Source organism: Coffea eugenioides, chromosome 6, assembly GCF_003713205.1.
Source record: "Coffea eugenioides isolate CCC68of chromosome 6, Ceug_1.0, whole genome shotgun sequence".
NCBI classification, from domain to species: Eukaryota; Viridiplantae; Streptophyta; class Magnoliopsida; order Gentianales; family Rubiaceae; genus Coffea; species Coffea eugenioides.
Genome location: NC_040040.1, coordinates 53,713,267 through 53,732,592, shown reverse-complemented (window position 1 = coordinate 53,732,592; position 19,326 = coordinate 53,713,267). Strand labels below are relative to the sequence as shown.

The following is a 19,326-nucleotide window of genomic DNA, read 5'->3' as shown; positions in this document are numbered from 1 at the left end:
GACTTTCGGGTTGATCCTCAAGCAAAGAACAAAGATCTTCGCTGAGGCGACGTAAGTATTCGATTTAGAAAGGTAGACCACGTTGATTCTGAGAATTACAAAAGGAAAAAAATGAAAAATAAAAGGTAGCTAGTGAAAAGATGAAGGATAGCAACTGCTAATCCATGGAAAATTAGTGGAGAGAAGCGTGGATGTTGGAGGACTTTCAGCAGAAGCATGATTTAGGAGGGCCTCCATGCAGATGCAGTGAGCAAGCACAGGTCCCCCCACCCAAGCTTGAGGGTGCCGTTGTCCTCAACTAAGGTGTACCCATCTAAAGGAAACATTCCAAGCAAAGGGTGGCCTGGGCTGCAGCCAAAGTGATACCCTTGAAGCCTGACTGCTGAAGCTTCTGCCTCCAATTGTTGAACTTGACGTCGCTGCTTCTTGACGGACCACCAACAGCTAGCACATTCCGTAGCTACCTCGACAGGAGTTGCTGCACCACTACTTGCCTTTCTTCACTCTCCTCCCCGTAGCAGGCACCCAGCGAATCGAACAATGGCCAGTAATAGTGTATTGCCTCCACGAATTTTCCCAAGTATATTGCTGTGTTTTTAAACTCGGACTGGATCGGCCGGTCCGACCAGTCGAACCGGGAACCGGTCAAGTGTCCGGTCCGAGTTACTCTAAAAAACTGGATGTTTAAAATTCGGTCAAATCCGGTCAAAAACCAAATTTGACAGGGTTTGACCGGTAAACCGGATGAACCGGTTTGATACAAAGCCTTCTCTTTTTTGTTCTTCTTTCTTACAAACCAGCGGTGGGATCTTGGTGGGTCCGATGGAAAGATATAATGGGGCCTTCTTAATTGAAGCAGGGATCTGACATGACATACGCAGCAGAGTTGGAGACCTCAGCCTCTAAGTCCTGCCGCCCAAAATTTTTTTTTTTAAAGGTCAAAGCAATATGAATATTATGTTTTGGCTCCTAAGTTGTTAAAAATTATTAATATACCTCAAATATTTCATACTTTATAAATATTGTCCTAAAGTTTGGTGTTATTTTTCAATCAAATTCATAATTTTAATTATAAACTTGTTAATGTTCATTGAGTAATATAAATTGATACTTGATCATTCTAATTTTTTTGTGTTTTCTTGTTAAATATAGTTGAAGCATCAAATATATATGAATATACATGTATTAATATTAATATGTTCTTAAGTATTTTACATACAATATTTTAATTTTTAAATAATTTTTATTTATGACGTCATCCGATTAAACCCCGATCGAACCCATTGACCCCTGACCCTTAAGGACGACCGAGTCGATGCCCGGTCCGAGTCTGAAAACATAGGTATATTGCCGAGTAATAGTTGTATCTTCCCAAGTAATAGTGTGTTGCCGAGTAATAGTTGTATCGTTTGACCAGTCAAAAAACTTTTCTCTATCGCCGCAAATTCCGCACATCAGATGTGCGGTTAAAGAAAAACTTTTTCAAACCGCCGCAAATCAAATGTGCGGTTAAGGAAAAAAATATTTTAATTCGTTAGCAACAAATTAGTATTGGGGCAAAAGATTTAAAAAAACATTTTTTCCTACTTCTTCAAATCACAACTAAAATCTTAACTTCAAAAAATAAAAAATGTAACAGAAAATCTTAACTTCAAAAATTCTTAAGCTGTGAAAAAAAATGAAAAACTAAATCGGACAACCTTTAAGCTGATATTGTGACTTGCGGCAACTCTTATGATAGAAACACTTCCTACGAAACACTACTTTTGTGATAATATTTTATTTTAACATTATTCTGAGAAATTCACCTGCATTTTGACCATCACCATTGCATTTCTTACTGCAAGAGTTTCTTCCTTTCTTGCATCTCCTTTTCTTTGGTTCGCTATCCCTTTTGCCTTCACAATCCTTCCCCTCCAGTTTCTTGCAATTATCCCTTGGCCTGTTCTAATCATTCTTACAGAGATTGTAGCATTTGGATACAGGTATATCACATTTTTCTTTGGTGGCTCTCTTCTGACTTGTGTCTTACTATTAACATGTAGTGCAGTGTTTTCTTGTTCTGCTTCTCTTGCCTATTCATACTCGATCCAATCACCTTGTGCTTTCTGTATTTTCCTGCTTGGATCCGAATTAGAGTCTTCAAACAGTTTTTTGTTCCTAGCTTTCCAAATTTGCCAGAAGATGTTAATGGTGAGGTTTATTTGATCCTAACCTTGTTCCTTTAAGATTGTTTGCATGGCCGTTTCCCACCAGAGCCACAAGTTATGTTGTTTGTCTTTCAATCCATCCCATCTCACTAGAGCCAGTTTCTAGACCAGTGCTGCATTTGTACAAAAGAAGAACAAATGTTCTATGGTTTCAACATCCTCCCCACAACAGTCATATCTTCTCTCCTCTTGTCCTAACCTTTTGAATGTAATCTCGTTTACTGGTATGCAGTTTTGCAGGCATTTCCACATAAAATGTTCCAAATTGGCCTTTACATTCAATTACCATAACTTTTTCCAAACACTATGTTTTCTTATCTCCCAACTAGTTTTAGCATTGATTCTTTCTTTGGCTCAGTGCTGATCACATTCCTATTTTGACACTGCATATCCAGTCTTTACTGTGTATGTTCCAGTTATGGAGAATTTCCAAAATACTTTGTCCTTTCTTTGATGTATACTATAGGAATGCTCTCAATCAGTTCAGCATCTTTTCTACAAAACCATTGTTGCAGAGTTTCTTGTTTCCACTTCTCCCCTTCTATCAGCTCACTTACCCATTCCAACTAGCAATCCTCAAGTTTTTCAAAGGTCACTTTCACCTTTCTCTAATCCGATTATCCATTTGTCCTTCCATATGTTTACTCTACTTCTATCTCTAACTCTCTTCCATAAGGCAGCAAACAGTAGTGTTCTGGCACTGTGTATGCTCTTCCAACTCCATGATGCTGAGTTGGGGGTTCTTTCTCTATCCAGTTAGGGTCCTTCATGTATTTTGCTTCATTACCTTGCTTACTAGCAAATTTGGAGTAGTTAAGAATCTCCAAATTTTCTTTGCAAGCAAGGCAATATTAAAGGCCTCTAAGTCCTCGAAGCCAATTCCGTCTCTTCCCTTTACTTCTGAGAGTTTCTTCCAACTTGCCCAATGCACACAAGTCTCTTTCTCCTCATTTCCCCACCAGAACCTTGCAATCCTTGATGTGATCTCTCTGCACAATCCTTTAAGGAGTCTAAAGCATGCCATTACATATGTTAGCATGGCCATTATGACTAATTTGATAAGTACCTCCTTTCCTCCTTGACGTAGTAGCCTCTGTTTCCATCCTTGTAACTTGTTACTGATTTTACTCTTTACAAAGGCAAACACCTGCTTTTTTGATCTTCCAATGGCCATAGGTAGCCCCAAGTATATCCCTTTTGTTGCCTCTCTCATGTTGTCCAATCCTTCACTCACCTCCTGTTTTGTTTGATTAGTGGTGTTTCTACTGTAGAAATTGCTGACTTGTCAAAGTTCACCACTTGTCTAGAGCCTTTGCCATATTTTGTCAGCATATCTTTCACTTTCAACACCTCTTCTTTGTTTGTTTGCAACACAGTAAGGAGTCATTTGCAAAGAGCAAATGTGAAATAGGAGGGCAATCTCTGCAAATTTGATACCTGTTAGCTCAAAAAAGTAGTGACAAGGGGACCTTTGCTAATATATCCTCAAACTTGTTAGGGTTGGTGGTGGTGAAAAGGTCCTTGTAGTACTTACTAAGCTCCTTTTCAATTTCCTGTTCAGTCTTACACTAGGTTCCATCTTGTTTCTACAGAGTACTGATCTTGTTTCTTTTCCTTCTTGTCATCACACTTGTATGGAAGAAGGCTGTATTTCTGTCACATTCTTTGAGCCATCTACTTCTTGATTTCTAACTCCAAAACAATTCTTCCCCCTTATATGCTTTGCTCAGTTGAGTTTTTATCTCTGCAATTTATGTAGACACCAAATTTTTGTTAATTTTTAATGTTTTCTTGAATTTTTATCTATTTGATAAGTTATTTTTTTTTTACATTTTAATGCGTAATTTTCTCATTTTTGCAGGTTTGTTTTAGGAAAAGAAAAAAATGAAAAAAAAGAAGAAAATCAAGAAATCAAAATCATTCTAATCATTTTGTTTTACCAAAATCACTATTAACCCATTTCCACACTCCATCCTCATTAACATTTCTTCTCATTTTTGATAAAAAATTCATCATTTTAGCCCATGCACCTTTCTTTTCATTAGGTGGAGAAAATCATCATTTTGATGAACCTAACACACAAAATCCACTTTTTGGCTCAAAATACATCCCTTGGCTCTCTCCCTCACAGGTCAGACACAACACAAAAAAAAAAAAGAGATGCAAAGCACTCTTCCTCCTCCCAAGTCACTTTCGGCCCTTTCTTTGGTTACCAACAGACAAGCCACAAAAAGGAAAAAAATCTTCATCTAGCTCTCGCCCCTTCTCTCCTCAAGAAAAGAAAAATTTTCAGCACACTTCCAACACACAAACTCTCACTCTCACTCTCACTCTCGGCTCTCTCCCTCAAAAGGCAAGAAAAGAAGACAAAAAAAAAAAAAAAAGAACCACTCCAACTCCCAACTCCCCTCTCGATTCCCTCCCTTTTCTCCCAACACATCCACACACAATATCAAAAAAAGGGCAGCAACTGGTTGGATTGAAGTTGAAAATTGCATCTAAAACTTCAACTGAAGGATTGCCATATTTATTGAGGTATATTTTCAGTTTTTTTTATCATATTAAATCCAAGCTTCATTGCTTAATCTTCTCTTGCTTTTGGTGTTTTCTTTTGTTGAATGGGTTGCTGAAATTTGGGATAAGCCATGAATAAAAATTAAGAAAAGAGAAATGGCCTTGCAAATGCCTTGTTTGTGTTTGATAAAATGCCACAATGAAAATATGAGTTAAGTTAATGAATCTTTTGTACATTTTCCCGTCAAAATAGATGATTGTAGCTGGCACAAGGTCCGAAAATGTTTGATTATCCAAAATTTTTGGAGTTTTTGAGCCTTAAAAGCATTGAAGGTTTTTTTTTTATTTTTTGGACTTTTTTGCTTTAATTTTGCTACATTGTTGTTGTTATTCATTGATTTCAGCTCATAGTTGCATTATAGAATTCATAAGGAGTGTTGTAGTGTAAATTTTGAGATTTTAGTAGTGATTATAGTGGTTTAAAAAAAATAAAATTGGGCTGTTTTTTGGCCATTTCGCCACTTTTGGTTCATTTTTAGAAAAAACTAAGCTCAAAAATGGAATTTACGCGAAAAAACGAGTTGGGTTATGTATTTTGATAATTTTTTATGATCGGAAAAAATTCGCCGACGACTGGCGGCGATGGCACCGACAGCCACCATGGCCACCAGCTGAAGCTTCTTTAGCTGGCCGAAGAAGAAGAAAAAGAAACGGATTGGAAGTGGAGGAAGAAAAGAAAAGAGAAGAAGAAAAAGAAAAGAAAGGAAAGAAAAGAAAAAAAGGAAAGTGGGTTGGACTAATTTTTTTTTTTTTGGGTGGGTATGTTTCTTATTTTCCGTTGGGCTAGAAGGTCAGACCTATGCTTTATTTTGGTTGGGTTTGAGTGATAAAATACGGGCTGGCCTGTGTGTTTTGTCTTGGACTTTCGGCTGGGCTTGGGTAATATTCGGCCCAAAGAAATAAAATGATGGCCCGATGGCATTTTGTTACCCAAGGCAAAAATCGAAATTTTCACTTTAGCCCCTGATCTTTGGAGTAGTTTTAGTTTGGCCTAGAACATTTTAAATTTATTTCACTTAGATCCTTAAATTAATTATATTTTGGTCCCTACACTTTATCTTTTATTTAATTTTGGCCCCTAAACTTTGAAACAATTACATTTTTAGCCCCAAAAGTTTTTCAATTTTTGCAATTCAATCCCTAGTGAATTTTGACTCTCTTTATTATAATTGTTTCTTTTCTTTAATAGCTGATTATGTTACTTTTGAGTATATTTAACTTGTAATTTTAGATGTTCTTAAATTTATTTACATTTGACATGTTAAGGTGAATTTAGTATTTTTTATCATTATTATTATTTTCAATTAAATTGGTGTCATGATTCTTTTGTTCATTTTGAGTATAAATAAGGTAATTTAACTTCCATTTAGTCACCACTTCAAAAGGGAGGTACCCCTATTATTATTTAAATGTCAATTACGTGCTCTTATGTGCTCCTACGTGTTCCTATGTGTTTATATATTTTTATACGCTTTATTTATTTGATTTAAATGTTCATTCAAATTTTCTTATATTTGTTTAGTTAATTTTTATAATTATTTGACAGGCATTTAAATACCTCAAAAATGTAATAGATAGGATAATTAGATTTGTTTTATTTTATTTTCTCATTTTAGACTGTAGTTAGATTCCCCAGAGTAATAGATAGGTTTTTGCGTGTTTATGTGGCTTATGTATTATGTGTTTTATTCGCTTTTCTTAGGATTTTTGCATCTAGATATTTTGTTTATGCGTTATGTGCTACGTGCTCTTACATGTTTATTTGTTTTAATTTATGCATATTTGTCTTACTATATATTAAGAATGCATGACGTCATCACACTAGTCCAACGCTAGTTATGGCTTCTCCCTCCGCTTATTTGCTAGTCCAACGCTAGTAAGGATTTTTAGAAATTGGCTAATCCAACGCTAGACTCTTAGATTATTCACGCATTAGATTCATCTTTGGGTGATATTCATTACATTTTCATGCATATTTTCATTTTTAGGATCTTTTCTCATTTGCATGATATTCCCTATTATATTATCCCCTATCCTCTATATGTGTTCATCATATCATTTAGAATTGCATCTCGTTTAAGAAATTGTAGAATAAGTTAGTTCATTTGCTTGTTCATATTAGGAGAATTATTCTTTGAACATGAGAAATGGGTGATTATAACTCTTTAGTTTAAATGCCCCATCGATCCCTGTATAAAAAAATTATGCCACGAGTTTTGCCTCCCATACCCATTATGTTGCATTCCTTATTCTTTGGCCACTTATATCTATATATAATTTAATTTTCTTTTCTTTTTAATTTCATCATTCGCATACTCGTGACCCCTTCAAGGAATTATTTTGGCCTTCGCAATCAATGCAATTGGTATCAATTAAACCCTTGAATGGATATTTTGTCCCTTTCGATATTTTATAAATTTAGATTTGCATCCATGTAGGAAACATTCAAACGTGATAAATTTAAGATTTAGATTAAGAAAATTTTTTTACTAAACCTCGCAACTAACTTAGACTAAGTTGAAAGGGTGCTTTAGGTTTGAATTAATCGAACATTTGCCTTTCTTTTCTTCAATCGTGACTCCCGAACTCATTTTCTCTTGCTTTTCAAAGACCTGGAGTTGTCCAAAAAGGTTTTATTTTATTTTATTTTTATCAAAAATATTTTTTGGTGACTTGGTACACTCAAATTCAATGCTAAGTGGCGACTACTATTTTTCTTAAAAACCCTTTTTGACTAATTTGGACCCAAATTGTCACATTTTTTAAAGTTCCATTTTAGGTCCTTTTTCACTTATTTTAAATAAATCACATCTTTTCTAAATATTTATTTTCATCGCGAAAAAATGGGGCGCGACAATCTAGCTTCTCTCGCCTGGTTCATTTCCTGTTTTCTCCTTATTGAGTTGCTTTTTCAGTTCCCTGATCCTCACTTTTGAATTCCCTTGCATTCTTTTATTCCATTTTAGAATGGCTATCTTGTACTCCTTTATTTTTCCTGGCCACTTTGTACATTTTGGAACATGCGTGTACTTTATCCCATGCTCCTTTGATCACATTCTTTGATTCTGGATTTTCAGTCCATCATTGATCAAAATAAAACCTCATTCTTCTTTTTTGTCTATCTAGATTAGTATCTAGGATCAGGATGAGGTGGTTTGGGGCTTCATTTTCTACATGTGTACAAGAGGCCTTATCAAACTTCTGCAACCATTCAGCATTGCTTAAGCACTTGTCCAATCTCTCCTTCACTTCCCCATCCCCCTCCCAACAATTGCTCCACATCCATGGCACCCCCTGGTATCCTATATCTATAGGATCTTTAGCTATGATGAAGCAGTTGAAATCCCTTAGACTTCCTTCAGCTCTCTCTCTCTCTGCCCCCCTCCCTCAATTTCTCCCCATTCGGTCTTATATCATTGAAATCCTCCACCAGCATCCAAGGCTTTCCCCATTCCTTTTTCCTGTTTTCAAGATTTTTTCCACTATTTTTTTCTGATATTGCTATCAATACTCGCATATAGGCATACTAGCTGCCCATGGCAATTAGTTTCCCTGTCTTTTATTTTTGCTGCTATATACCAGCTAGTGTTGTTCACTTCGTCTCTCTTCACATCATTGTTCCAAAACAAGGCCAGTCTCCCTGCTCTACCTATAGAGTTTACAATGTATCCATTTTCAAATTTGATTGTCTTTTGCACTTTTTTCATAAAGTTTTCCTAGTTTTTTGTTTTACAAAAGAACACAATATTAGGAGAGTGGAGATTTAAAACCTCCTTCGATTGGAAATTTGTCAAGGGCCCTCCTGCACCTCGATAATTCCACACCACAACCTTCATTTACACTTTAGAGGCATAAAGGGGTTAGCCTCCAATTCCCCAGTTGATAGTGTGTTGATTGTTTCCTTTTTCATTGCTTTCACCTTTGGGTTATCTGCAGCATCTTCATCCATTGGTTCTATCTCTTGTTGTAATGACTTCATTTTTCTTTTTCTTCCCAATTGCCCTAGCCGTTCCTTATTTATAATCTTCTTCAGAGAGGTTCTAGTTGTTCTCAACACTCTCTTGAATTACCTTCATTCTTCCTTTTTGCTTCCATCCCTCAAGTCTTCTACTGTCTATCTTTCATTTTTCTCCTCAAAACCTTCCATTACCTTTGCCATTATCAATGTGCTTTCTGATTGGCCCCCATTGTGCTCTGCCTCCATATTCTCCTGTCTTATACCTTGATTCTCATTACTCATTTCTGTAGATTCCTCTACTTCGTTTCCAGCTTCCTCTTTCTTCCTTTCAATGCTGAACATATTCTTCCTTTCTTCCTATTGGATCTCCTTTGGCTATGTAGTTGGATCTTGTAAATATTCTGTCATCTTATCCTTGTATACCTTTCTCCTCATGGATCCTTGGTCTTTTCCATCCTTTTTTTTGCATCCCTATTGTATTTCCACTATCAGCTTTTTCCCTGTCCTTTATTCGGAGTCCAACTACTAAAGCATTGCTTCTGTCAGCTTTCTCTAGTTACTTTCTTTCTATCTCTTTTGGTGGTTCATTCCATCCCTTTAATAGGGATATCATGATGTTTCTTGCTCTCATCCATGCTCCATATTGCTTTTCTCTCTGCATCACCCCTTCTCAAATATGGTTGCATAAAAATGAATATGCAGCTTGTATTTGGTCAAGAATACAGCAATGCTGCTTGCAATATGACATACTATTCCAATGCCATTTCTGGTAATGAACTAATCTGAACATGATGCAATTTAATTATGATAAAGAACCAAGCAGAGCCTTGAGTAGTTCTTTTCTTTCTTCTTCCCCTTTTTAATTATTAATTATCTTTCTTACAGTCTTTTTTCATTTAGCTCTATTACACAAGATCCTACTTAAGAATTCTGATGAAGAGGTTATACTTTCGTATTCTCTATACCAGTATTAGAACTAGATGGGAATTGGAATAGTGTTTTAAAGATATGTTGATTCATTTTAGTAGGATACAATTCTGCTTCTAATAAACAACAAACATTACTTATTTTTTGTATTGAGCATTATTTTGAACTAGAAATTTTTTTACAATTCCTTCAACACGTTTTTCAAATGATATTTTTATTATTTTTGTTGAAAATCTAGAATATTTTTTCTGTACAGCTATAAATTCTATGTATATCCTATGATTTTTGCTCTATTTTAGGATAGAATAATTTACTCCTAATGTATTTTAAATAGAATAAATTAGCTCCTAATTTTTAGGAGATTACAGATTTCATGGAATTGACAAAAGTCAAATTCCATTTGTATAAATGTTGTATAGAGCCTAGAACAAAACAAAAAAAAAAAACAGAACAATTCAATTTTCTTTTTGTTCATGGTATCAGAGCTTTTGCTCTTGGAACCTCTTCTTGTCAACCTTCATTGCTGAGTGCTTTCTTCTTTTCAAGTCTTTATTGCCAAGTGCAATTTCTAGCCTTTATTGCTAATTTTTTCATTAGGCCTTCATTGCCAATTTTTCTTTGAAACCTCCAACATGTCTGAAACTGAAACATCAGAAATCAACTCCAATACCAAATCAGAAGAGACCTCAAATATTCCACAAACAAGGGATTTGCAGAGTATCCAGGTAGCCTACAGGCTCAACGGAAAAAACTATTTGAAATGGTCACAATTTGTTCAAACATTTCTCAAAGGAAAGGGAGAAATCAGCCACTTGCTTGGAACTGGACCGAAAAAGGGAGATCCTAAATTCGCTGCTTGGGATGAAGAGGATTCTATGGTCATGTCATGGCTGTGGAACTCCATGTTATATGAAATAGGCGATACTTGCATGTTCCTACCAACAGCTAAAGATATATGGACTACTATTCAACAGTCCTATTCAAAGACAGGAGATGCTGCCCTAATCTATGAGATCAAAACAAAGATCTCAACCACTAAACAAGGCAACCTTTCTGTTACTCAATATGCCAATCTTCTGCAAAATCTGTGGCAGGAACTGGACGAATATCGGTGTGTTCAGATGTTATGTAGTGAAGATGCAGCCACCTTGAAAAACTTTATCGAACAGGATAGAGTTTATGACTTCGTTGCGGGTCTGAATGTGGAATTCGATCAGGTCAGAGTCCATATATTGGGGAAGAAAAGATTATCATCTCTGAATGAGACAATATCATTGATCCGAGCTGCAAAGAATAGGTGAGAAGTCATGTTGGAGCCTAAAACATTAGAAGGCTCGGCAATGATTTCTACAAAGTCAAACAATAAGGAAGCAAAGATAGGTAATGGGCGTACAGAGTCAAATAAAGACACAATTTGGTGCACATATTGCAAAAAACCACGTCATACGCGAAATGATTGCTTCAAACTCCATGGGAAGGAAAAGTCCTTAGTCGTAAAGGAGGATTCAAAGGAGGAAAAGCCCACTTAACTAATGGAGTAGACCAAACACAAGAAAAATCCAACCAGGTTGGTATAGGAGAATTCAAGAAAGAAGAAATCGAAAAGCTAAGAAACCTCCTAAATTTCCTTGAAAAGTCCTCTAGTACGTGTTCATTGGCTCAATCAGGTAAGTACCTTAACTCTTATGCGTTAAGTGCCTCAAGCATGTCTTCTCTAGACTCTTGGGTCATCGACTCAGGAGCTACAGACCATATGACTCACAGCCCAATCAGATTTAGAACATACAACCCATGTCCTGAAAATAGAAAAATTACTGTTGCGGATGGATCTTCTATAACTGTTGCAGGCCAAGGGACAATAAATCTATCAAATTCTTTGTCCCTAAATAATGTGTTGCATGTCCCAAAATTGTCCTCCAATCGCATATCCATCCATCAAATTACCAAAGATCTGAACTGTAAAATAATTTTCTATTCTACTCACTATGCTTTTTAGGATTTGGTTACGGGGAGGACGATTGGACTTGCTAAGGTGAATGATGGGCTTTATTACCTTGTGGAAATGAGTGGCAACAAGAAGAACAATAATCAGTTATCCCTCACCTGCTTCTCAAATAATAAATCTGAAATTTGGCTTCATCATTTCCGCCTTGATCATCCATCTTTTATTTTACTTAAAAACATGTTTCCTTCACTTTTTAAGAATGAAGATGTTAGCAGTTTTCGTTGTGATAAATGTCAAATTGCTAAACATCATAGACTATCATTTTCATTGAGTAATACAAGATCTACTAGACCTTTCTCTTTGATACATACTGATATTTGGGGGCCTTGTAGAGTTTCTAGTATTTCTGGAGCAAAATAGTTTGTCACATTCATTAATAATTGTACTAGAACTACTTGGTTATGTCTTATGAAAAAAAAATCAGAAGTAAGCAGTATTTTTCCAATGTTTCGTAAAATGATTTGTACATAATTTGGAAGTTTGATTAAAAGAGTAAGATCTGATAATGCAAGAGACTATTTTAATCAAATTCTTTCATCTTTTTTCCAAAAAGAGGGTATAATACATGAGTCATCTTATGTAGACACACCCCAACAAAATGGGATTGCTGAACAGAAAAATAGACATTTACTCAATGTGACTCGAGCAATTTTGTTTCAACATAAAGTTCCAAAAACTTTTTGGGGGGAGGCTGTTTTAACTGTTTCACATTTGATAAATAGATCGAGTACCTTCCAAAGTGCTAAATAATCAGAGTCTCATTGCTACTCTTTCTGTTTTTTACCCTTATTTTAATGTCTCTTGCACATTGTCACCAAAAGTGTTTGGTTGTGTTGCTTTTGTATATGTTCATGCACACCAAAGAGGGAAACTTGATCCAAGAGCTTTAAAATGTATTTTTGTGGGATACTCAAACACAAAGAAAGGATACAAGTGTTATCATCCACCTTCAAAAATATTTTTTACCTCTATGGATGTCACATTTGTTGAAAATGAACCTTACTCTCAAAGTAACAATCCTCATCTCCAGGGTGAGAGTTCTTGGGAAGATAAGGAATTTCTCCTTGATCTTCAAAGTCCTACACTAAACTTGAAGTCTTTTAAACCTGACCATACATCAAATTCCAAAGGAGAACATGCTAGCAGTGAACCTGAACTTGAATTTGAAGTTGAACATGCCAGTAAAGAAATTGAACCTGATCTTGGAGTTGAGAGAAAAACTGGTTTAAATCCAAATACACCACTCAAGGTCTACTTAAGGAAGAAAGTTCATATTTTTGAACCTGTACAAATCCAAGAATCTGAACCACAATCAGGTACTGAAAATTCTGTTCCTTTGTGTGTTCAATCTGACTTTGCTCATTGTGAATTTAATGATTTAGTCCTGCCTATTGCTATTCGAAAAAGAACACGAGAATACACTAAGTATCCAATCTCAAATTTCTTGTCTTTCCATAGACTCTCTCCACAACATAAAACTTTTCTTACCACCATCAACTCCATTTCAATCCCACAAACACTACAAGAGGCACTTAGAAATAAGAATTGGTTACAAGCCATGAAAGAGAAGATGAATGCCCTAGAGAGAAATAAGACTTGGGAAATTGTAAACCTACTTAAAGGAAAGAAAACAGTGGGATGTAAATGGGTGTTTACTTTGAAATATAGAGCTGATGGTTCATTAGAAAGGTATAAAGTTCGGTTGGTCGCAAAAGGATATACACAGACATATGGGATAGAATACCAAGGGACCTTTGCACCCGTTGCAAAAATGAATATCGTGCGTGTTCTTTTGTCTTTAGCCGCTAACTTTGGTTGGTGTTTACAACAATTTGATGTTAGGAATGCGTTCTTACATGGGGATTTAGAAGAAAAGGTGTACATGGAACCTCTACCAGGTTTCAATGAAATGTTTTTTGAAAAGAAAGTGTGCAGGTTAAAGAAAGCTTTATATGGATTAAAACAATCGCCATGGGTTTGGTTCCAAACAAACAAAGTCAAGGAGATCATACCTTGTTCATAAAACATTCAAAAGGAGGTGTTACAGCTCTACTTGTATATGTAGATGACATCATCATCATCGGGAATGATCCAATTGAAAGAGAAACACTCAAAAAGTGTTTAGCAAAGGAGTTTGAAATTAAAGAACTAGGGAGGTTGAAGTATTTTTTAGGCATTGAGGTGGCATACTTAAGTAAAGGCATCTTTGTTTCTCAACAAAAGTATGTCTTAGACTTGCTTAAAGAAACATGCAATCTTGGATGCAAGGCAGCAAGCACATCCATTGAGCCTAACTTGAGATTGATTGAAGAGAAGGATGATAGCACAGTCGATAAGGGAAGATATCAGCGGTTGGTTGGGAAACTGATATACTTGTCCCATACAAGGCTGGACATAGCATTTGTCGTAAGTGTAGTAAGCCAATTTATGCATGATCCAAGAGAGAAACACTTGCAGGCTATCAATAGAATTCTATCCTACCTCAAAGGGGCACTGGGTAGAGGAATTTTGTTCAAGAAAAATGAAAGATTGCTCATAGAGGCATATAATGATGTTGATTATGCAGGTTCTGTTGTAGATCATAGATCAACTTCAGGATATAGTACATTTCTTAGTGGGAACCTAGTGACATGAAGGAGTAAGAAGCAATCGGTTGTTGCAAGATCAAGTGCTGAAGCAGAGTTTAGAGCTATGGCTCATGGAGTTTGTGAATTGCTATGGCTCAAAATAATACCTGATGACCTTAAAATCAAGTGGGAAGGACCTATGAAACTCTATTGCGACAACAAGTCTGCCATCAACATTGCACACAATCCAGTGCAACATGATCGTACAAAGCACATCGAAATAGATAGACATTTTATTAAAGAAAAGCTGGACAGCGGCATGATTTGCACTCCATATGTAACATCAAATAATCAATTGGCAGATGTCTTAACTGAGGGAATGCCAACTTCCAACTTTGAAGACATTACATGCAAGATGGGAATAGAAAATATCTATTCACCATCTTGAGGGGGAGTGTTGAAAATCTAGAATATCTTTTCTGTACAACTATAAATTCTATGTATATCCCATGATTTCTGCTCTATTTTAGGATAGAATAATTTACTCCTAATGTATTTTAGAATAGAATAAATTAGCTCCTAATTTTTAGGAGATTACAAATTTCATGGAATTGACAAAAGTCAAATTCCATTTGTATAAATGTTGTACAGAGCCTAGAACAAAAAAAAAAAAAATAGAACAATTCAGTTTTCTTTTTGTTCAATTTTCAATCACCTTTTTACCTATTATATATCATCCGGTGAAAAGGTTTATGAGATTGTTATTAACAATAATTTTCTAAATAATCTTCGAATTGAAAGCATGTAGTTTCCAGTCTCAAAAATTCAATAATGTTATTTTCTTTCCAAAAACCATTGCAGAATTTATTCTTTGCTGGATCAGACACTTCAGGTGGCACGATAATTTGGGCTATGACGGCACTTATCAAGAACCTCTACAGCAATGAAAAAGCACAAACTGAAATTCGAGAAGTGCATGGAGAGAGGAAAATGATAGATAAAGATGATCCTCAAAAGCTTCCCTATCTCATATCTATCATCAAGGAGACTATGAGATTGTACACAATTGTTCCTAATTTAGTCCCAAGATACTCAATGGAAAGTTGCATCCTTGGCGGATATGAAATTCAGCCCCAGACTATAGTTTACATAAATGGTTGGGCAATTGGAAAGGGATCTTGAGTATTGGGAAAATCTACGAGTTCTTGCCTGAGAGATTCTTGAATAGTACTATAGATATGAAAGGGGTGCAATTTCAATTGCTCCCATCGGGGGTAGGCAGAAGATGATGCCCTAGATACTCCCTAGGGCAAGCATGTATGGAGATCACACTTGCTAATATTTTGAATTCATTCAGCCAGGAATTGCCTTCTAGAGTGAAGAAAGAAGACATTGATACTCATTGTTTACGTGGTGCCCTGCGACTTGTGGCAAGAAACATCTGCCTTCTTAGCAAGGAAAAACAAATGACAACTTGGGAGGGAGGGGATGGGTTGGTTGGTTAGGAAGGGAGAGATTCTACATGAGAGGTCATGGATGCAAGCCTTAGCAATTACACTAAAAAAAAAAAACAAATGTCAACATAGTAGTTGTGAATAGGGTTACAAACGAATTGAATCGAGTTGAATCGAGTTGAGTCTCGACTTAATTTTATCAAGTTCGAACTCGAACTCAAACTCAATGACCGCTTAGTGTAAAGCTCTCGAGTCGAGCTCGAGTTTAAAAAAATAAAAAAAATTATTTTAATTTTAAAAAAATTGATAAAATAATCTTTTTCTTAATAAATGATAAAATATTAGGGATATATATGTAATTTTACTATTAAAATAATATATATATATATATGTATAAAATTGAACTCGTGAGTTAACGTGTTGAATATTTTTGAACTCGAGTTTGACTTGGTTTGCTCGAACTCGACTTGAACTTGATATTGACCGAAGTCGAGTCGAGTTTTGAATCGAGTTGCTCGCGATCAACTCGACTCGTGTACAACTCTAGTTGTGAAGTTGTGTAAGGTATGAATAATTCAAGAAAGAAATATTAACAATACTCTTACGTATTTATTGTAGAATATTATTGTACTCTAAACATTCAACTAACATATTAAATACTCTTACGCAGTTTAAATATATTGTAATGTTATAATATCCATCAACTATTGCAGTGCATCAAAAAAAATTGTTAAGTATTCTTTGAGATATTTATTAAAATTTTACAACGATTAGATATCAAGAACTATGTATATTTTTATTAATGAAATACAAAAGATACAACAATTCAAAATATTTAGTTTCTAATAAAATTCATAAATTTACCAATATAACAATTAAATCGCACCAATAAAAGTGTGGATAAAAAAAATTCAAATATATTAAAAAGATAGAAGTTGTTAGAAGAAAGGAAAACCATAAGAAAAACCCAATGAGATTTATCTTCAATTATATAAAAAGTTAAAAGTTAAAAGTATGATTAGTTAGATGATTCAGACGAAAGCGACAGTGCCTTCAAATATGATAGTGAGTGATTAGATTAGCAAGAAAGTGAGGAATGGGCTATATATATATAGGTTTTGGGTCCAAAAATTATGCCCCAAATTAAAATGACCAAGTTTTGGCAACACTTTGCTAAGCTTAGTATAACCTTGACTGATAAATATCAAATGTAATATTGTATATTAATGTACTCAAAGAAATTATGAGATCTCTAATTCGACTTTTAACCTTTACTTTTCTTCCTTCTCTCATGCAATAGTTGGAGTTTGTTGAACAAAAGAAAAGTATTATATATTGTTTGTTTTATTTAAAGAATCACCACACCTATCAAGAAATTTAGAAAAAATTCTCGTGTTAAGAATCTAAATTTTTATTTTTTACTCACAATATTATTTTTTTTTAAAAAAAAGTGTATTTTTTTAGAGAACAAAAAAGTCTGAACACTTGAAAAAAAAAAGTGTGAAAGCTTGAGTTTGGGTCAATTAGATTGGGGCTAGAAGCCTAACAAACCAAAAGTGCCGAGTATTGCAAACAATCTTTAAGCCTGAAGGATTCTCCTTAAGCGATCGAATCAGGTTTTTTTAGTTAAGCACGTCTTTGGGTTTGTAGCAGAGCCCAGGCCAGAAGCCCCAATTGAAAAGCCTGCTAACAGTAAAGAACTAAAGATGGAGAGGTTAGCACAGGTCGTCTGCCGGATTTTCAAATGGAACCACCCACGGTGCTTTTAAATACTCCTATAGGATACACTGATTGATGTAATCCCTTACAAACATTATAGGTATGTTTACATAAGTCGACTTAGTTGATAATAATAAGTCATTCTCTTACAAAAGATCATGTGCTCAAGTTTCGTTGTCGATGTAAAGAATGTATTGATGTACAATCTATAAAAATTCATGTAAGTAATCTATGGTTCCAAATGTAAAAATTATGTTGGTAAGCAATTCGTAAGAACCTATAGTCCCAAATGTGAAAACTGTGTTGACTGACGATATGTAAGAACTCTTACAAGTAACCTATCGAATGTGAAAATTGTATTGGTGGTTGATCCGTAATTGAAGCCGACCTATGGTAATAATCAGAGTCAAACCCATCCAAATTTTTATTTAGCAAGAAAAAAGAAAACAGTATAGGTGTCTGATTATTTTACTTGGTTTTGGATTCCAATTTTGAAAATTAGTCTTTTTGATGTTCACATTTGCTTTCATAGTTAGATTTTGTAAAAAGTAACCCAATAATAGCTTTTAGTATTTCTGATTATTTAGTCTTTTACAAAAATTGTAGCGAGAACAGCACCACGCTGTTATTTCATTTAAATCTTGTAGCTCCCCGCCGCCCGGGGGGAGGGGGGAATCTTGCAGTTGTTTATTGCTTTAAGCAATTTGGCTTTCTTTTTTGGTTAATTTCTCACTTGAGATATGGCCAAATTACTAGTTTGTCCAAACTATAACAACAGGTCCGTTTGGTTAGTATGATTTGCCAAAAAAACAAAATTTCAAATATTATTTAGTTTGTATCTTAAACACAATTTCCAATCATTCTTTTATTTGACATACATTACATCACAAAAAAAATTATTGTAATATTTCAAATATTTTTTTTCCAAATAATCTCTTATCCAAACACATCTATGTTAAATTCAACTAGTAGATGCAATAAGACGACATATTGGCCATCCATCTCTTCTTAAATTACATACCCCGTCAATTCTTGAAAAGTTTGAAAATATTAGTTATGAGATTAACCATTCAATATTATATGAATCATCATTCCATTGCACTCATATGAGAATCAAAGCAAGTACTTCGTTTTTTTTTTTAATTTGGTTAAAACAAGAAAGGAAATGAAAAAGCTAGCACGAAGGAGGAACAAGAATGAACCTCAGAACGGCTAGAGCATCTCCTTATTTTTTTCCCTGACAAAATGTGCCTTAGGATTATGATAGTAATAACATAGATGGAATTGTTAGTGATAGTGTGGATCTAGTGGTAGAAAGAAAAGAATGTTACAAAGTTTTTTGATAGGGATATAATTATGCATTTTATTTGTGGTTATTTGGTCTTAATTTTGGCAGTTTAGTATACAAAGTATTGGATTTCTGCTCATAATTAGTATTTGTGTTAATTACAGGCAATTAGTGTTGAAAGTGACGAAAGGGAGACAAAATCCAGAAGACTCTTGCCTCTAAGGCGTGCCCACGCTAGACAATGCAGAGTTGCGTGAAAAAGCCGGATTGCGGGTCCTATTCCTGAGGCCACCGCCTTTCCTTGGAGCCATACTTTAAAACTTACGTGGGATTAGGAAATAGAATGGGAAGAAGACTTTTTGGCAACACTTCAATAAGGGAAATAAGAAGAAGAACTTGGGAATTCTTTTCCAACACAAATTCCACTTGGGAAAGCACGTGGGTGGCGGCGCAAGAATAAAAGAAGAAAACAGCAATAGACTAGGGATCATCTTCGTCTTGGACTTTTCTTCTCTCGGCTTTTGCTTTATCATTGTTAGTCGCTTAGCGGCCGCATTGTTTTTCACTTCGTCTTGGGTTCAGCAAAAACTTCATGAAAACTATGAATTGCTTCGTCGTTATGTG

The 19,326-nt window shown here is 35.1% G+C and overlaps 1 protein-coding gene across 1 annotated transcript; it reads left to right on the top strand.

The window, feature by feature from the left end:
- Positions 1–10,301: 10,301 nt before the first annotated feature.
- LOC113774442 lies at positions 10,302–10,970 on the top strand. Its single transcript, XM_027318977.1, has one exon. The coding sequence runs from the start codon at positions 10,302–10,304 to the stop codon at positions 10,968–10,970; it is 669 nt and encodes a 222-aa protein (XP_027174778.1).
- Positions 10,971–19,326: the final 8,356 nt, after the last annotated feature.

Coding starts and splice junctions, on each gene's coding strand:
- LOC113774442 (XM_027318977.1), top strand. CDS start 10,302: ATGTCTGAAACTGAAACATCAGAAATCAACTCCAATACCAAATCAGAA.